This window comes from Schistocerca americana, chromosome 5 (genome assembly GCF_021461395.2).
Source record: "Schistocerca americana isolate TAMUIC-IGC-003095 chromosome 5, iqSchAmer2.1, whole genome shotgun sequence".
NCBI classification, from domain to species: domain Eukaryota; kingdom Metazoa; phylum Arthropoda; class Insecta; order Orthoptera; family Acrididae; genus Schistocerca; species Schistocerca americana.
Window position 1 is genome coordinate 296,841,970 of NC_060123.1, and position 20,234 is coordinate 296,862,203.

General features: G+C 43.8%; 1 protein-coding gene across 1 annotated transcript in view; it reads right to left on the reverse strand.

The window, feature by feature from the left end:
* Window positions 1–20,234, reverse strand: part of LOC124615325 (mediator of RNA polymerase II transcription subunit 20) — a 587,946-nt gene that overhangs the window by 10,276 nt on the left and 557,436 nt on the right. Inside the window, exon 4 of the mRNA XM_047143125.1 lies at window positions 7,754–7,864. Within this exon, the coding sequence (XP_046999081.1) occupies window positions 7,754–7,864 (111 nt within the window). The remainder of the gene's footprint in view (window positions 1–7,753; window positions 7,865–20,234) is intronic.

Genomic DNA, 20,234 nt, shown 5'->3' on the forward strand with positions numbered 1-20,234 from the left:
GAATGCTGAAGATTAGATGGGTACATCACATAACTAATGAGGAAGTATTGAATAGGATTGGGGAGAAGAGAAGTTTGTGGCACAACTTGACCAGAAGAAGGGATCGGTTGGTGGGACATGTTCTGAGGCATCAAGGGATCACCAATTTAGTATTGGAGGGCAGCGTGGAGGGTAAAAATCGTAGAGGGAGACCAAGAGATGAATACACTAAGCAGATTCAGAAGGATGTAGGTTGCAGTAGGTACTGGGAGATGAAAAAGCTTGCACAGGATAGAGTAGCATGGAGAGCTGCATCAAACCAGTCTCAGGACTGAAGACCACAACAACAACAACATACGGTGATTCAGGTGTCCCTAACGATGGGTATTACGCAACCCGCAATGCATTCAAATGCCACGTGCAAGATTTTCACATTCTCTCGCTCGCTACATGCAGATTGTTAGTGTTAAAGAAAAAATTAACAAGACCATTTCCTAGGAAATTTAACATAGTTAAATTCTGCACTGGAATACATTTTCTCCCGAGGTGGTAGTTTTCGAATTATTAAAGAAAAACAAACCTCAAACGCGTTTTTCTGGTATAACTCGTAAACTGAGGCCTCCAGCGAGAACGTATCTCAGTAAAAAATTTAACTACATTAAATTTCGTACAACAAGCTCTTGTTAATTTTTATCTGTAGAACTAACAGTTTGTGCTTAGCAAGCGAGAGAATGAAAAGGTGCTGCGGGTCGCATAAAAGCCATTGGTAGGGGCAGCTGAATCACCCTGTATATAAAAGACGTAGTGGAGAACATCGGAGTTCCATGTGGATTTTCGCGGATGGTGCTGTTGTATTTAGAGAAGTCGCGACGCTAGAAAATTGTAGCAAAGCGCGGGAAGACCTGCGGAGATCGATAGTTAGTACAGTGAGTGGCAGATGAGCCTCAGCAGAAAGAAATGTAACATATTGCGTGTACATAGAGGGAAAGACCCATTATTGTACAATCAAACTATTGCACAGCAGTCAAAGGAAACATTTCCATAAAATACTAAGAGTATGTGTGACTGGATAGTTACTTCACCTTGGTTGCTCACACCGCTTTACGGTGATCCTGAACATCGGCAGGGCATAATGGGGCGCAGCAACAGCGGAGACGCGCTGAGGCTTGAGCTGCGCCAGAGCAGAACATGACGCGGCGCAGATCCGGGACGTGCCGTAATGGCCGGCAAATCGGATCTGCGCGGCAAGCACGGCCCAGTTTACCTATACAGCCTCACTGGCTGGCCTCTGCGTCTGTATGCGTTAAGCCGCTCCAGGCTACGGCACGCACAAGCGCCGGCTGTCGAACAGGTGCGCGACAGCAGTCAGGCTGCACCTACTGACCACAGGTCCTTTATGGATCAGAACTCGAAATCCCTTTTGGAACATATAAAGTTATAAAGAAAGTGACTCGTTGCTGTATTTCTTGAACTAATTTAAACCAGAGCCACCTTGCTTAGCCACCATTATTAAGGACAAGTCAATGTTAATTAAATGTTACTACGGAACGTGACGATGTGATGATCATTCAACGACGTACTTTACACTTTATAACGCTCATTGTGCCTAACTGTTAGAGTAATAAAGGGTGTCCCATGAAGAATGGTCAGCATTCAAGGATATGACAGAAACGAACATTCGAAGCAAAAATCTAGCAAGCATAGGCTCTAAACTGCATACCGGTGCCGTAAGAGCTATGAACGATTATTCACACTCCATACTGTGAAACAAATCTCTTCTACTGGAAGCTGTTTGCGTTCCATACTTCGGTAGGAGGTAGTATGGACCAAAACAAGATAAAGTCGTCTAGTAAACATGAGGTCTAAAATGTGTACCTTAAGAGCTACGACCACTTGTTCCGCAGAGGTGTGTTTCACAGCAGCGAAGATGAACAAGTGCCCATAGCTCAGAAGATAGACATTTTAGACCCCATGTTTACTGCACTTCTTTGCTTCGAATGATGATTCCTGTCAAATCTCTGAATATTTACGGTTCCTCCTGAGGCAACCTGCATATCATGACTATGCTTTTTAGTGGTCTAATCACATATGAAGATGGCAGGTACCGAAACCGTGATGTGTATGTTACACATATTTAACTGATCAAGAACACACATTATGAAATGGATCTCTCTCTCTCTCTCTCTCTCTCTCTCTCTCTCTCTCTCTCTGTGTGTGTGTGTGTGTGTGTGTGTGTGTGTGTGTGTGTGTGTGTGTGTGTGTTTTTTTTTCCCCATCTCCTCCTAAACCTCTGGACCGATTTCAACCACACTTGAAACACGTTTTTTACTGTCCGTCGACAATAGCTGTGGGAGTAATAACCACCTACCTACCACAGTTCAGAAAATATGACGTCATAAACAATTGGCTGTGTGAGAAACTGCCGCATCATGCATGACGTTAAATTTATTACTTCTTTGCTACCAATTCTGTTTACAACATATTTCGCTGACTGTATCCATATATTCCGTTGAATGTATCTACACGAATACATGACTGTACGACACACAGTTCAAGAGATATGACGGCATAAACGCTGAGATACATGAAAAATTGGCGCATCATGCATGACACTATAATACATTTATTCGTTACTACTGAAACACTCCTACAGTAGATGCCTGACACCCGGCAGCACATTTGACAGCTATCAACGGCTAAGCGCAAACGGCCGTAGGAGAAAACGACAGCCGTCTACAGAGCTATGAACACGTGACGTCAAAGATTCGTTTACAAAATTCGCATTGTAGACATGCAAAGCAGCAGCACCCAGCGTACAGAAACTGTCCCGGCTAATGTTTCTTAATATGGATACTATTCTTATCTGTACATATGGCTTTGTACGGTTGTTTCATAATTTCAAAGGTGTTTTCACGGATACATGGAAACGAAACTTTTTTCGATACTTAGCTATCAACACATTTCAGTTTTTGCTTCTAGGCCTAATACAAAATTGGCAAAATGAATACCCGGGCAACACGTCCGAAAGATCAGACACCACACATTCATATAATTTGATAGGCCTAGCTGGGCAATGAATCCATCTTCTTCAGTGCGGATGCGCAATTACGTCTGACCTCCTGTGGGACTCTCGGAAGAGCAAATATGGAGGAAATGGACAGGGGCTGCAGATACTTGGCGCTCGATGGGAGTGTGGATCGGCCTTGAGGCGATCCGAGATGCTCGGTGCAGCTGCGATAACACTGTGTCCCGGATGGGGCAGTGGTTGCCGCACATGCCTTGTAAGCAGGAGATCTGGGTTTCGAATTCCGGTCCGGTACACATTTTCACCCGTCGCCGTCGACTACGCGTAATGTCTCGAAGCAGCTGACAGCAGTGCTCCCTCTCCTCTCCTTTCCTTTCCTTTTTTCCCCTCTCCACCTTCAATTTTCATACAGTATTATTTAACCATTTACGAAAGCCGCATACTTCCATTTGGCAATATGTCAATTTTTAAAGTTCATGAACGTGTACAACAGTAAAGACATACAGTAGGTAAGACTTGACACACTGATCATTACTAGCGAGAAGAACAATAGGAAGTACGTATCTCTTAACTAAGGATACGTATAACGAGAGTGCCAATTCTGTCAAGCAGTGTCGCATCACAGATGTAAAAGATGACAATGAGGGTAAAAGATGACAATGTGGGAAGAAAACGGAAAACAGTGATCCAAAAGCTGTTGTTGTTGTTGTGGTCTTCAGTCCTGAGACTGGTTTGATGCAGCTCTCCATGCTACTCTATCCTGTGCAAGCTTTTTCATCTCCCAGTACCTACTGCAACCTACATCCTTCTGAATCTGCTTAGTGTATTCATCTCTTGGTCTCCCTCTACGATTTTTATCCTCCACGCTGCCCTCCAATACTAAATTGGTGATCCCTTGATGCCTCAGAACATGTCCTACCAACCGATCCCTTCTTCTGGTCAAGTTGTGCCACAAACTTCTCTTCTCCCCAATCCTATTCAATACTTCCTCATTAGTTATGTGATCTACCCATCTAATCTTTAGCATTCTTCTGTAGCACCACATTTCGAAAGCTTCTATTCTCTTCTTGTCCAAACTATTTATCGTCCATGTTTCACTTCCATACATGGCTACACTCCATACGAATACTTTCAGAAATGACTTCCTGACACTTAAATCAATACTGGATGTTAACAAATTTCTCTTCTTCAGAAACGCATTCCTTGCCATTGCCAGCCTACATTTTATATCCTCTCTACTTCGACCATCATCAGTTATTTTGCTCCCCAAATAGCAAAACTCCTTTACTACTTTAAGTGCCTCATTTCCTAATCTAATTCCCTCAGCATCACCCGACTTAATTAGACTACATTCCATTATCCTTGTTTTGCTTTTGTTGATGTTCATCTTATATCCTCCTTTCAAGACACTGTCCATTCCATTCAACTGCTCTTCCAAGTCCTTTGCTGTCTCTGACAGAATTACAATGTCATCAGCGAACCTCAAAGTTTTTATTTCTTCTCCATGAATTTTAATACCTACTCCGAATTTTTCTTTTGTTTCCTTTACTGCTTGCTCAATATACAGATTGAACAACATCGGGGAGAGGCTACAACCCTGTCTTACTCCCTTCCCAACCACTGCTTCCCTTTCATGTCCCTCGACTCTTATAACTGCCATCTGGTTTCTGTACAAATTGTAAATAGCCTTTCGCTCCCTGTATTTTACCCCTGCCACCTTTAGAATTTGAAAGAGAGTATTCCAGTCAACATTGTCAAAAGCTTTCTCTAAGTCTACAAATGCTAGAAACTTAGGTTTGCCTTTCCTTAATCTTTCTTCTAAGATAAGTCGTAAGGTCAGTATTGCCTCACGTGTTCCAGTGTTTCTACGGAATCCAAACTGATCTTCCCCGAGGTTGGCTTCTACTAGTTTTTCCATTCGTCTGTAAAGAATTCGTGTTAGTATTTTGCAGCTGTGACTTATTAAGCTGATAGTTCGGTAATTTTCACATCTGTCAACACCTGCTTTCTTTGGGATTGGAATTATTATATTCTTCTTGAAGTCTGAGGGTATTTCGCCTGTTTCATACATCTTGCTCACCAGATGGTAGAGTTTTGTCTGGACTGGCTCTCCCACGGCCGTCAGTAGTTCCAATGGAATATTGTCTACTCCGGGGGCCTTGTTTCGACTCAGGTCTTTCAGTGCTCTGTCAAACTCTTCACGCAGTATCATATCTCCCATTTCATCTTCATCTACATCCTCTTCCATTTCCATAATATTGTCCTCAAGTACATCGCCCTTGTATAGACCCTCTATATACTCCTTCCACCTTTCTGCTTTCCCTTCTTTGCTTAGAACTGGGTTTCCATCTGAGCTCTTGATATTCATACAAGTCGTTCTCTTATCTCCAAAGGTCTCTTTAATTTTCCTGTAGGCGGTATCTATCTTACCCCTAGTGAGATAGGCCTCTACATCGTTACATTTGTCCTCTAGCCATCCCTGCTTAGCCATTTTGCACTTCCTGTCGATCTCATTTTTGAGACGTTTGTATTCCTTTTTGCCTGTTTCACTTACTGCATTTTTATATTTTCTCCTTTCATCAATTAAATTCAATATTTCTTCTGTTACCCAATGATTTCTACCAGCCCTCGTCTTTTTACCTACTTGATCCTCTGCTGCTGTCACTACTTCATCCCTCAAAGCTACCCATTCTTCTTCTACTGTATTTAATTCCCCCATTCCTGTCAATTGCTCCCTTATGCTCTCCCTGAATCTCTGTACAACCTCTGGTTCTTTTAGTTTATCCAGGTCCCATCTCCTTAAATTCCCACCTTTTTGCAGTTTCTTCATTTTTAATCTACAGGTCATAACCAATAGATTGTGGTCAGAGTCCACATCTGCCCCTGGAAATGTCTTACAATTTAAAACCTGGTTCCTAAATCTCTGTCTTACCATTATATAATCTATCTGATACCTTTTAGTATCTCCAGGGTTCTTCCATGTATACAACCTTCTTTCATGATTCTTAAACCAAGTGTTAGCTATGATTATGTTGTGCTCTGTGCAAAATTCTACCAGGCGGCTTCCTCTTTCATTTCTGTCCCCCAATCCATATTCACCTACTATGTTTCCTTCTCTCCCTTTTCCTACACTCGAATTCCAGTCACCCATGACTATTAAATTTTCGTCTCCCTTCACAATCTGAATAATTTCTTTTATTTCATCATACATTTCTTCAATTTCTTCGTCATCTGCAGAGCTAGTTGGCATATAAACTTGTAGTACTGTAGTAGGTGTGGGCTTCGTATCTATCTTGGCCACAATAATGCGTTCACTATGCTGTTTGTAGTAGCTTACCCGCATTCCTATTTTCCTATTCATTATTAAACCTACTCCTGCATTCCCCCTATTTGATTTGGTGTTTATAACCCTGTAGTCACCAGACTAGAAGTCTTGTTCCTCCTGCCACCGAACTTCACTAATTCCCACTATATCTAACTTCAACCTATCCCTTTCCCTTTTTAAATTTTCTAACCTACCTGCCCGATTAAGGGATCTGACATTCCACGCTCCGATCCGTAGAACGCCAGTTTTCTTTCTCCTGATAACGACATCCTCTTGAGTAGTCCCCGCCCGGAGATCCGAATGGGGGACTATTTTACCTCCGGAATATTTTACCCAAGAGGACGCCATCATCATGTAATCATACAGTAAAGCTGCATGCCCTCGGGAAAAATTACGGCTGTAGTTTCCCCTTGCTTTCAGCCGTTCGCAGTACCAGCACAGCAAGGCCGTTTTGGTTATTGTTACAAGGCCAGATCAGTCAATCATCCAGACTGTTGCCCTTGCAACTACTGAAAAGGCTGCTGCCCCTCTTCAGGAACCACACGTTTGTCTGGCCTCTCAACAGATACCCCTCCGTTGTGGTTGCACCTACGGTACGGCTATCTGTATCGCTGAGGCACGCAAGCCTCCCCACCAACGGCAAGGTCCATGGTTCATGGACCAAAAGCTATAAAGCAAAATACTAGATCAATGAAGATGAAGTTAAATAGTTACCTACATGGTTAATAACTCACAGCCTATAATACATCGACTTCGTAATTATACTCAGAGGCTGTTACAGGTATATACCCGTCTGTACCTTCAATAAATATTATAATCCCATTTCTGCTTTCACGCTGATTTTAAACACCAATGCTGTATTACTGCTTTCTTGCTTGCACAGGGAACTGAGGTTGACCGGAGCAAACTATCTGAAAATTTATAAAACATCTCATGAAAAGCTTTACGGTGTAGGTCAGACAAAAATCATTGTGAAGCAATTCAGAAATTACCCCTGTACAGAGGGAATGACGACGTGTAATTTCCGTCCTCTCGACATGACATAGAAAAATGGGAGCCATGGTTTATTATTTGAATTTGTAACTTAATTCCGTAACAAAATAAATGAAGTATCGCAACTTATCATCAGGCGACCATTCAATAAGTACAATCTTAATTACATATAGTACATATATGTTAAATTACGGATTATGAAATAAGTACAACAGCACTCGGGTCGGCGTAGTAGTTTCTCATCGTAAGAAACATTTTTTCCCCAATGGATATGAACATGAAAAAATACAAGTACAAAACGAAAACTAAATGACGCAGACGGAAGTGCGGAAGTTCGAAGTTTGGACATGGGCATTCAGGAAGCAGGGCGGCGTGATGCAGCTGCATCTCTAATTTGGACTGCTGAGTAGCGGGTTACCGCGGCAACTGACCTGCAGGTAGGGTGGCGGAGTGGCCTGCACTGAGGAGCCCAGGAAGCCCTGCAGGAACTCGCGGATGAGGTCCCAGCAGCTGCCGGGGACGACGCACGGCCGGTACTCCACCTGCAACAGAAGGCGCAGTTTCCATTGCAATTAGATGTTAGTAAACGACGGCGGTTTGGTACACCTAACAAGCACACGATAGGGCCTTCCTTTTCGTTCCTGACGTGAAGTGGTGGAACCGCGTCTTTCTCTTTAAAACGACCCGAACATTGCTGAGCAACTCGTTTTAGTATTCGCTGCTTCAACAAATATGGCATCCCTGTTCCACAAGCTTTTCTCACACTTAATGTAAAATGCACCATAATCTCTATCCTCGTATGTCTATACACCTCTAATAACAGTGTCTATTTTCTCTCCCCCCTCAAATCCAAATATAATTTGCCATGATTCGCACATTTAAAGCGCCACAGATTCCCAGCTGCAAAGCTGCCCTGAATTTTAATAGTAATAATCCATACGTACAAGGTGTAATGTGTATAATGCAGTTATTTTTATATGTGGCACCTTAATATGGACGCACATCAGTGTCTTGGTTGTTTTTTCTCTGAGTCAAACAGCCCTCCCGCAAATCACAAACACATCACCTGATGTTTTCTGCACAGTCGTAACTGCATCACTAAGCAGACTACACATGTCAGTATAGACTAACTGTTTTGAGTGCACGCGTCCACACTTCAGCAACTGACTTGCTGCACTGCCGGAAAATAAGGCTTGCTCTTGTCACGTCTACTTGGAGGTATGGTTCAAATGGCTCTGAGCACTATGGGACTTAACATCTGTGGTCATCAGTCCCCTAGAACTTAGAACTACTTAAACCTAACTAACCTAAGGACATCACACACATCCATGCCCGAGGCAGGATTCGAACCTGCGACCGTAGCAGTTGCGCGGTTCTTACTTGGAGGTACTAGTCAACCTAAAAACATACTAATCCTAACGTTTACAATAACTAGTCTGCAAATGAAGTAAATAATGAAATAATGTTGTTCAGTACACTGTCCTCAGTCAACAATATAAATACCTGCACTTATGCCCTGCGCGTTACACCATGGGCAAAGCATGTACAATAAAAATGTATGTAGGCATGTTCCACATCTCCTACTAAACCACTGGACCCATTTCAAACAAACATGGTACACATATCACTTACCGTCTGGAAAGAATCACTGTGAAGGAAAGAACCACCTACCTATCAAAGTCGTGGGCGTGGCGGTGAAAAAGAAAAGAGTAGTTCACGGCGCACGAATACCCAGACTTTATTCATCCTTTATTTGAAAATGAGAACACATAATGGCTTGCAAGAAACTTTACACGTAATTTCAAACCGCTGCGAAATTTTTTCTCGCTGAGAAGATGATGAAAAGAAAGAAGTTTATCGCTCACTACACTTTCAATGCTCATGCAGTGAAACTGCCGCATCAGGCTTGACGTTTTAATTTATTAGCTCTTTGCTACTAACTGCATTCTCGACATATTTTGCATACAGCATTCACATATGCCGCTGAAACTATCAACAAAATTATATAATTGTACGACACAAAGTTCAGGTGATTCGACGTGATACATATTGAGCTCCATGAAAACGAAACTACAGGCAGAAGTTCGCTATAGACACAGGTGAAATATGTGTATAGATTTGTGTGAAATATATGTCTCACGTGCGTACAAAGGCAAAGTCGCACATAAAAAGCTCCCCATAAACCCCTGAATCGATCTCAACAGAAACTGGTACACATGTTACTGCAAATCCCTATTGGTTTGGGATGATGACGTGGAGAGTGAGCGGGCAGAGGAAGAGATGAACAGACAGAGAGGGGGAAGGAAGAGATGGACAAACAGAGAGGAGAGGGGAGGAGGTAATGGACTTAGAGGGTGCAGTAGCAGATCAACAAAGGTAGGAGGTCGAGAAGGTGAACAGAGAAGTGAAGGAGAAAGATGAAAAGAGCATGGGGCGGAAGAGACGGACAGCGAGAAGGGGAAGGAAGAGAAGGACTAAGAGAACTGGAATAAATACATACATGGGCAACGCCGGGCACTCAGCTAGTAATGAAATACATGAAATGTTGTAATATAATCACAAAATTTGCTCAGTGCTTACTACAGGCATTTGGCGCTCCCCCTCCTTTTCGATGTGCGCCTGGCAACTGGGGGAACGGAGTCGATGAGGACAGTGACTTATCCTACCAAGAAGGAAAAATGTGAATTAATTAGGTGCACAGAATTGATCTGAATGGATCGATGGAGATGAAATTGCATGAAGATTCAAGGATGTGAAATGGTGTCACCCGAAACCGTTCAGATATACTGTGAACGCAATGTAATGAATATGTAGCAACAATTGAAAATTGATCGAAACCATACTCGCGGTAAGCTGGAAATCCAGGTTCGAGTATGGAGACATCAGGGATTAACTTCCATGGTACTACAAGGTAGAGGGTAAAAACTGTAGAGGACGACAGACTGGAATAAATACACGAAATAATTAAGGGCATTGGATGTAACTACTACTCTGAGGTGAAAAGACTGGCACACTAGAGGAATTCGTGGCATCAAACCAGTCAGAAGACCGATGGGAGAAAAAAAAAGAAAGCGTGGGGGCAGGCATACCATTCTCCCGACCGTTGTCGGCTTTGCAGACCTTGGAGTCTGCTACTTCTGGCATCATGACGCTCAGTCAATCCCAATCTAGTCCTCCCAGCAAGTACCGGGAATTGAACCCGGGTCCTATCTAGGCTGAGCACTCCGTTACAGAGGCAGACACAATGCGCTTATAAGAAAATTTCCTTTGCTACGACGGGCATTTCTGTTGCAGGCCGAGAAATTTTCTCCTTGTCATCTATACGAGCGAAGATTACTCGTAGCGTGTTGTGGCACGTTTTGAATCATTCACTGCATACTGCAGGATTCTCTGGAACAGCGCATGCATGGCCAACAGCTTAAATCCTAATTTTCTATGCGCCACGGAGCACTGTTCCCGGAAGAAAGATGAGGTCAAAGTAATTGTCTTTTGTGAGGAGTCGCGTATGGAGCACCCAGCGGCGACGAGTGGGAACCAACCCGCAGGGAGCGTTAATCTCTGGAACACTGCATTTATGAGCCGTGGCGAGGTGGCGCGACGGCATTCTCGAGACACACCTAGCGTCGACATAAAGGAGGGCCGCATCTTCTGGGAACGTGACGGCATGCGCCGCCTCCCCGCGTGGATGGATGGGTGGCTGGCTTCTAAACAGTCGGCGGCGCCCACACGACAATGCGAGACGCGTTTGCAGGCGCACGCGCTCGACTCTGCGTAGCCGCCGCTACAAGTTCCGTGGCGCCTACCGTTGACCCCAAGACCCCGCTGCGTCACACGACTGCTTGTTGCCGCGCGTCTGTAATCAGCAGACAGTGGGCTCAACTGCTACCTTAGGTACTGAGATAAGTAAGCACATTGGACCAAACTTTAGCTACCTCCAAGGAACATCACACTAATACAGTGTCATACATCCTTCTAGCCATTTGCCATTTCATCTATTCAATATTTTAATTAATCATTAAATCCGTCTTTTACATTTTCAGTTACGCAACTGAATTTGTGTCCTTTTATTATGTCAATCATTCATTTTTCCAACTGCCGTGGCCAATTTTAATGGATGTGTCAAATTTTTTACTCTCATATGGCAGAACAGCGGCGACTTGTATCTGCTGACAGCCCTGCCCCCCCCCCCCCCCTCTTCCACACGGGGCGGGGGAACGAGAAAATAAAGGCGCAGTGGCCGTGCGGTTCTAAGCGCTGCAGTCTGGAAAGACCGCTACGGTCGCAGGTTCGAATCCTGCCTCGGGCATGGATGTGTGTGATGTCCTTAGGTTGGTTAGATTTAACTAGTTCTAAGTTCTGGGGGACTAATGACCTCAGAAGTTGAGTCCCATAGTGCTCAGAGCCATTTGAACCATTTTTTGTTGTTGTTGCGCTGTATATTCAGCTGAAACCACTCATTGATGATAAGATACCACAGAACTAGAAAACTGCGAGGGTGTTCAGAGATACGCCAATCCCCCCCCCCCCTCCCCCCACCGTCTCAGACATTTTCTGTGGGATTTATTCCGAATTATTTAGCGGGCTAGCCAAGGCGCGAAGGGTATGTGAGTGTCCGTAAAGCCAGGGACGAACGCGAGCAGCCCTGTGAACACGGCTGTCCTCATCTTGCGAGGCGGGGTGTCCACAGAGTACTCTTCATGAAATTAAAATTAAAAACAGTCTTGATCGCAGTTTTTTTATTGGAGTGTGTGGCCGGTTTCGACTCTCAGAGTCATCTTCAGACTCCAGAGCGGTGGATGGAATTGAGTTACACGAGCGTCGAGGGTCGACGGAACTCGTCCGGCAGGGTCCATCCACCGCTCTGGAGTCTGAAGATGACTCTATGAAAGAGTCGAAACCGATCACTCATTCCAATAAAAAAATTGCTATCAAGACTGCTTCAAATTTTAATTTTAACAAATTTTAAGATCGCTGACTATGCTTTCAAGAATTTCAAAAATTTTACTGTTAGTGAAAGTACAGGGGAAAGGTCAACACTTCGTCACTTAGAATACTGAAGTAATCATACTGGTTCATGCTTACGGTAAACTGTGTGTGGGTAACCATAGTTTTTCTCCAGCTGATTCCTTACGTTTTCTGGGGTGTTGGCGGGAAGTCTTGTGTGATTTGCGTTTTACTGACATTTTCCCTTGTTCAAGACTTTCAATTACAGCCACAGATACTCAAATAAAGGTACTTTCGACCTCTTTTCGCATGTCGTGGATCACTGCATTAAATGAACAAATTTTCTTCCAGCCACTATTTTAATTTAAGGCCATTTGATGTTAAATCAGCCTCTTTCAGTTGATGAATACCGTCATTAGTGAGTTGACCACTTCGTACGCTATACATTTATAAAATGCAGATGGTAAATATAAAAGAATTTTCTTCACGGATAACTATAGAATAACCATATACGAAGACCAGTAAATTAGAGACCTTTTTTTAATAGCTCAGTTTTACCTACGATCTGTTCTCGATAAAGGAGAAATCATAAGACTTAAATTATACATTGTGATACCGTGATGACGTTACAAACTTTTAGGGAAGATGAAGAAGGGCAAATGTATCAGTTTGTGGTAAGGGACGCTGGTCTATACACGACCAAGTCGAAAGGTATAAGCGAAGATCATTCTGATACCTCTGACAGTGAATCTCTTCTACTGCAACCTCTTTGTTTTCCATATTTTGGGAAGGGGTGTTGTGGACCAAAACAAGAAAGAATTTCCAGTAAAGTGAATACCTTAAGAGCCATGAGTACTTATTCATCTTTGCTACTGTGAGACACATCTCATTGACTCGCATCTTTTAAGGTATGTGTTTTAGTGTCCATGTGTACTGGATAACTTTCCCTTGTTTTAGTCAATACTGTCTCCTCCCAAAACATGGAAAGCGAAGAGCTTTCAGTAGAAGAGGTAGACAGAAGTATCAGGACGATTTTCGCTTTTAACTTTCGACTCGGCCGTTTCCAGACCAGCGTCCCTTACCTAAAATTGGTACTATTATCCCTCTCGACCATACCTGAAAGTCTGTAACACAATTACGGAATTACCCTGTATAACACTCCACGAAAAAGTTTCCGTGTGATGGTATTGCTGCAGCACATACCGCAACTCCTATACGGGTATATAAGCACTGACATGCAGGCAAGGGATTAGTGCATCTTTCCGATGTGGGCGAGGTAAATGAAGAAACGCAAATTCTGGCATGTTATTACCAAATGCGTCCAACCAGGACCAATGTGCTGCTACTCTTCTCTTGGTTGCCGAAGAACAAACTCCGCCAGACGTCAATCGGAGAACGAATAATAAGTAAGGGACAGCATTCCCGTCAGAAACCGATCATGTATAGTGAAAGCTGCGACAAGGAGTGCTGCTGTTTCTTGACAACGGACGTCGCCATACCACAAATGACGTAACGCACAAAGCTACGCTAACTCAAGTGGGAGGCACTCTAACACCCGCCCGATAGTTCTGATCTCTCCCCATGCTGTTATCACGCATACGGTCCCAAAAAAAAAGACCTTGAAGGGTCAACGATACCTGTCGGACGAGAATGTGCAGCAGGCAGTTACTGACGTCTTAGCGCATCAGGCCACGGTGTTCTGCCAAACAGATATCTTCTACCTGGTGCGTCGGTAGGATAATTAAATCAGTGCCCACAGCGATTTTGCCTGGTTGGTATACCTTACCGATTCTGGACTGTACGTCCTTCGAACGGAAACTTTTTGATTCCCCTTATAAAAGTGGCTACTTTGCAACGTCTGTAGCCGAATTCAATTTTCAGAAATTTTTGGAAATTTGTGGTACTTTCCTACGGGACCAAACTGCTGAGGCCATCGGTCCCTAGGCTTACACACAACTTAATCCAACACTACTTAATCTAACTTACGCTAAGGACAACACACACACCCATGCCCGAGGGAGGACTCGAACCTTTGAGGAGGGGGGGGGGGGGGGGCGGAGCCACGCTAGCCGTGGCAAGGGGCCTTAGACCACGCGGCTTCAGTTTTCAGGCATACAAATCTAATGAACCCGTACGACATCATAATTCGTCAAGGATTTGTTTGAAGGTAAAAAATAATATCTCGTTCCAATAGAGTCCATTGCCGTCTAAACTTCTTGAAAGTATTAAGTTTCTTGAAATGGGTGTTTTTCATTTCCATTTCACTTTTATTGTGTGTACTACGACGTTTCAGATGTGTAACCACTCTGATGTAAAATATTTAAGACGTTAATTATATATGTTATGGGATACAGTCACACAAAAAATCGGTTTAAAACCGAATGTTGCCTGTACTCACCTGAAACTATCAGATGAGCAAAAATCCCTAAACATGAACACCCAGAGCTTATGACCCACATGAACTCTGCTTCCAAGCAGTTCTCCTTTCCTTTTCTGGACCATTTCTTGCCGTACTGTCGTTGAGGCGCCATAGAAGCTAAAGAAGGTGCTGTCATCCACCAAAGGGTGGTAAAATGTATAACGCAAAGCTTCCAAAGATAAGACCTCCATAAATCCATGTAAAGCAGTTGGCCATTGACAGAAATACGAGCAGCGAGTCGTTTATCCCGGAAGGTAGCGGGAAGCCGAAGCTATTACCGCTGTCACATGGGGAGTTGGGGTGATATACAGGGAGCGTACTTAAGCCACGAGATGGCAGTCGTAAGTAACGGCACGACAGTCGTTTACACCTCATGGGCGTGGTAATGTGTCCATGGCAGACACTCCGAATTCTTTGGATAAAAATTCAGTCAAGGTGTTCGTGACGAACAACAGTACTCATGAACAGCGCCAATTATTAATTAAATAACCTGTATCTTCCCACGTGTCACTCTACATTTATTCGTGTATTTCATCAATATGGTAAAAGGCAGGGTGCAATAAGTTACATTACATTAGTTGAAATAAATGGTTTTAGCTCCGTCATAAGTTGCGTTTACAAGCTTGTTTTTCTTTTTATGGTGATTAGTTTCGGACACCTGTGTCTTTCCTCAAACCATCCGTATCGTAAATATGACAATACAGGCGATAGCCTATCTACAAAAACGCTCCCTGCAGTGATAATCAAAGCGGCACTATGGCCGATTTAACAACAGTAAATACGCCACATAGAACGGACATCATTGTGGGAACAGTTTTTTACACATAGGCTATCACGTGTATTGTCACACTTACGGTAGAGATGGTTTGAGAATGGACATACAGTCCGAAATAGGCACCATCAGAAATATTAAAAAAGATACTTCTTAATGCAACTTACGACAGAGCTACAAGCATTTATTTCAATTACAAAGCAAGTTATGAACCTATTTTTCATCTGCCTCATGCTGCAAGTTCGTATACGCGTTACGTTAGATTAAACAGAGACTGCAAGAACACTTTGGTTGGTGCACTAATGTTTATGTGCAAAATGTCGAATTAAAGATCTTTTTGTACAGAAATACTCCCAAAACATCCTTCCATATTACAAGATGTGTATAAATATTTTGATAAAAAAACCGGCATGTCAATGGCAGCTTGTGTTGAACACAGTGAAAAATCTAGAAGCAGAAAGTGTACTGGAATACACAAAGATATTGTTGAGCAGAGATGTATTCTAGGCGACGCTTCCAAGTACTTGGACTTAGTCATCAGAGAGTCTGTGGAAATTACGATCTATATAAACAACTTTAATACAGGTAAGATCTACACACTTAACAGAGTGTGGAAGCAGGTACTGGTACCGAGAGATTTCAGTGGACTATGTCCCGGTTTAGACATTGTGAACAAAAACGCTGCGAATGACGTTTCACCGTTGGCGGCAATGTAATCTCTGGTCGCAGTGGGTACTACATCAGTCATATCTGTGTGATTCCGTAACGTCTTCTAGATCGGTTGCTGAGCTGCCGAAAAGGATGGCAGTTACTGTCGGAAGATCGTATGTTTACAGAGAACTAACACGACACGAGCACCGAGAAAATTCAATACACGAAGTCTAGGTAGATGCAAACTATTGCAAATTCAACTGATACGCGTGTGCGAAACCCACCTCTCTGTTAAACAGCTACAGAAAGGGTTAGACGTGAAGCTAGCAGTTCGAGTAGAATAGGCAAAAGTCGAAGTTACAGTAAACTATATCACATATCGCCAGGCATCGAAGATTGTGTGGCATCAATGCTTCCATCGATCTGAAAATAAATTCTTGCAGATTGTTTACGGCTATACAAAATCGAGAAAAAGTGCATAGTGAGCAATCGATATTACGCTGAAGATAAATAACCAAATTCAGGTTGTAGCTTTTGCATTCTTCAGTTAGCCTCTTTATTACATACGCCTTTTACAAAAGCTCTACCAATCGACAATAACTGTAACGATGTCATAGCTCGTTAAAGGCGCAGCATGTATGTATGTATTGAATTGGGGACCTAGAAACGACGGAGAGGCTTCGTCCCCGCTGTAGTCCTCAGTGGTTCACAACCCCACAACAGGCAACAGCAGTCCACAAAGCTCACCGCCGCCCCACACCGAACCCAGGGTTACTGTGAGGTTCGGCCCCCAGTGGACTACCCCGGGAACGTCTCATTCCAGCTCACCGCCGCCCCACACCGAACCCAGGGTTACTGTGAGGTTCGGCCCCCAGTGGACTACCCCGGGAACGTCTCATTCCAGACGACTGTAACCCCAATGTTTGCATGATAGAGTAATTATGGCGTAAGCGTACGTGGAGACAGTGTTTTCGTTGCAAACGCCGACATAGTGTAAGTGAGGTGGAATAAGGGGAACCAGCCCGAGGCAGATGGAAAACGACCTTAAAAACCATCCACGGGCTGGTCGGCACACCGGACCTCGACACTAATCCGCCGGGCGGATTTTTGCCGGGGACCGGCACGCCTTCCCGATCGGGAAGCAGTGCGTTAGAGCGCACGGCTAGCCGGGCGGGCTAGGCACCGCATACTTCATAACAAATTTGTGTTTATGTAAGGTGCAGGGGTGTGGGGGGGGGGGGGGGGCGGGGAGGAAGGGAAGGGAAGAAAATGATGGTACCAGCTGCATCGGGACTTTATGTGAATTCGGCGGCGACGCAGGACCGGGACTCGAATCCAGGATCTTCTGTTTACTAGGCGGTTGCGTTAACCACCGCTGGATGCGTACACAGTGTTCATCGCAGATACATGGACTATCTCGGCACGCTCGCCCACCAACCTACATTCCCACCTACGGCCATCTATCCGCAGTCGACGTCCATGTCGTCCACGCTTGCTAATTTTAGATTCCTTCTGGAGGTTAGGGATTCATTGCCTATCGGGGCGAATCAATTATATGCACATGTCCGAAGGAACAGACATCATGCATTCAAACAAATTTGTTTTTGAATATGGCCTCGAAGGTCGTGGTGGCGATTGGCTATACTGCCTTCATGCTTAAGCTTATCTACCAGACTCATAGCACTCTCATACTCAAGAAATGTTTGGAGTCAGATGTTGGAATACGACACTGTCGGGTCCTATAAGCTATCCATCGCCTTCCTCGGATTTGTCACGAAATGTCGAGCACGTGCCCGAATTGTGTGGAGGATCGTGATTGGAGATTGTAGAGTGTTGTGTTTCAGCTGTTATTGATGAAAGGAAAGGACGAGACCAAATGCCACCTTTATCCCTCTCGAACAGTACTGCCGAGCTTACCGCGGACGGACAAATAATCTAAACAGTATTACATGCACGCTCTCTCCATGCAACACTGCGGAGATGTTTGGAATTTAATTCACGACACTGTTGGGAGGTCTGGTTATTACGAACATCATGCCACTACATCTCCTCTTCCTTGCCACATATTGACGATGAAAATTCGTTCCACGTCTGAGTTGAGTGTCACCAAAGAAGCATGCGTTAGCAGTTATGGAGGAGGGTCGATTCCACACACCAAATCAGACAACTATGTTATATGAGGGAGAGGGACCTGGTGGCGGTGGGCAGGATTGGAGAGACCATCTCTTGCTATGTACACCATACAACTCCGTGCGTTCATGTAAATGCACGTTCTATGGTAACTTGCTGCATCTTCCCACCTCACTACTGCAAAAAATCGACATGTTTCGCCTGATATGCCTGTGTATCGAATCACGCATGTCGTTAGACATAATTTGAGGAACTTCTTCATTTTGTCTAGTTCGTTTTATAGTCGCCCAGTGTGATAGCTCCAATATCACAATTTATTTTCATTCGCAAGTGAAGAACAAAGGGCTGAGCGGAAGGAACAGAATAACAAAAGCCAGAACTCTGTGATAAATTGGCTTTAACTGTGAAAAGAGAATGAACAACAGACGAAGCGCAAGAAACTGCGCAACAAAAAGCAGAATTCTGAGATAAATTAGCTTTATCTGTGTGAAGCGAAGTAAAAAGAAAGCAAAAGATAATAACTCTGCCACGCATTGTGCAACAGCGGAATAAATCTAAAAGCGTTGGATTTCGAAGTAATTATACGCTTCCTTGCTACAGAAGATGAGTTGGACTCCGGGGAAAAAAGTTATTTACAGAGGCTGTTTCTGAATAAACTGGGAACTGAAGGCTTTGCTTTCAGAATGCTTGCGGTCACGTACTCATTTTTGCGTTATCTCTCTCTGAAAACGGACTCCGGGGGTTTCGTTCATTACGACGCTTTCATAAAAAATACGCCGGTCGCGTCAGCTTATTTATCGTCTGCGTTTCTGCAGTCTAAGCTGTTGGCACAGCGGCGTCACACATAACAGTAAATTTTTTTACCGAACTGTGCAGCAGTCTGTAATTGTGAGAGTGGAATTTCCGGCCATTGAAACTGACTACGCTGAGATTGTGACGTTTCCATCAGAAACAAATGACAGGATCCTTCCCGTTCATTTTCATTAAAAGTTATTGCACCGAGTCATGTCATTTTCAGCGCAGGTAAGAGAGTTATTTAAGTCAGGCATATGATAAGCTACCAACGCAGTGGTAGGCAGCGGTGGCTGGAGTAACAGATCGGAAAGTACGTTGAGAGAAGCAAGCGCTGATCGTAACGTACGCAGCAGCCTCAACCTCCGAACAGCTAAGGACATAAATATAATAATATTTAAAAAGGTCCACAGTCCAGAAACGCAAAACTCATGGAAAGTCTTAAAAAGGCGCCACAGAGACACACAAATTCTTAAGAAATATAATTTAGTAATAATATGTCGGCATCGTATTGTGAAACCTATCACCCACGTGGGTTCGCGACAAGTTAGTGTAGCACCTGTCTCCTTACGTATCGCAGGGAGGACGTGTCGTAGTTGAATTGGGGCCTCCCCTAGTAGTGAAAGTATTAACTGAAAAAGTCAGGCGAAGAATATTGTTTGTCATTTTGGTGATGTAAAAATTCCGTGTACCTTGTGCTTGTTCGTCAATATTGAACTACTTTCCGCACTAGAAGCAAGGCTGAATTGTATAACACTCACTTATTAAACCAAAGTCATTCTCGAACATAGTTTGAAAGTCACAACAGGTCACAGAACCAGGACATAGACGCCACATGGTCAGTGACAAGAAAGCGTGCAACGCTGCAGCTTCAGTGGAAAGTGTTGACAGGTACGTGAAACAAAATAGACTGCCCTATTGTTCCTACGTCGGTCGTTGGAGAACAAGTCAGTCAGTGTCATCGATGCACCGTGTATTAAGAAATGATAGCAGCAGCATGCTATGTAGAAATAACTTTGGATATGGCATCCAACAACACCGGTAATGTTACAGATTCTACAGTCTGTTTCTCGTCAATTGAGACGAAGATGACGTTAAGATTGAACAACTCGTCGACTTCCTGGTTATCAGGGACGGATCCACAAGCTCAGAAGCACAAAACAGCAGCCGTGATCTTATTTACGAAATTAACAAAACACAACCT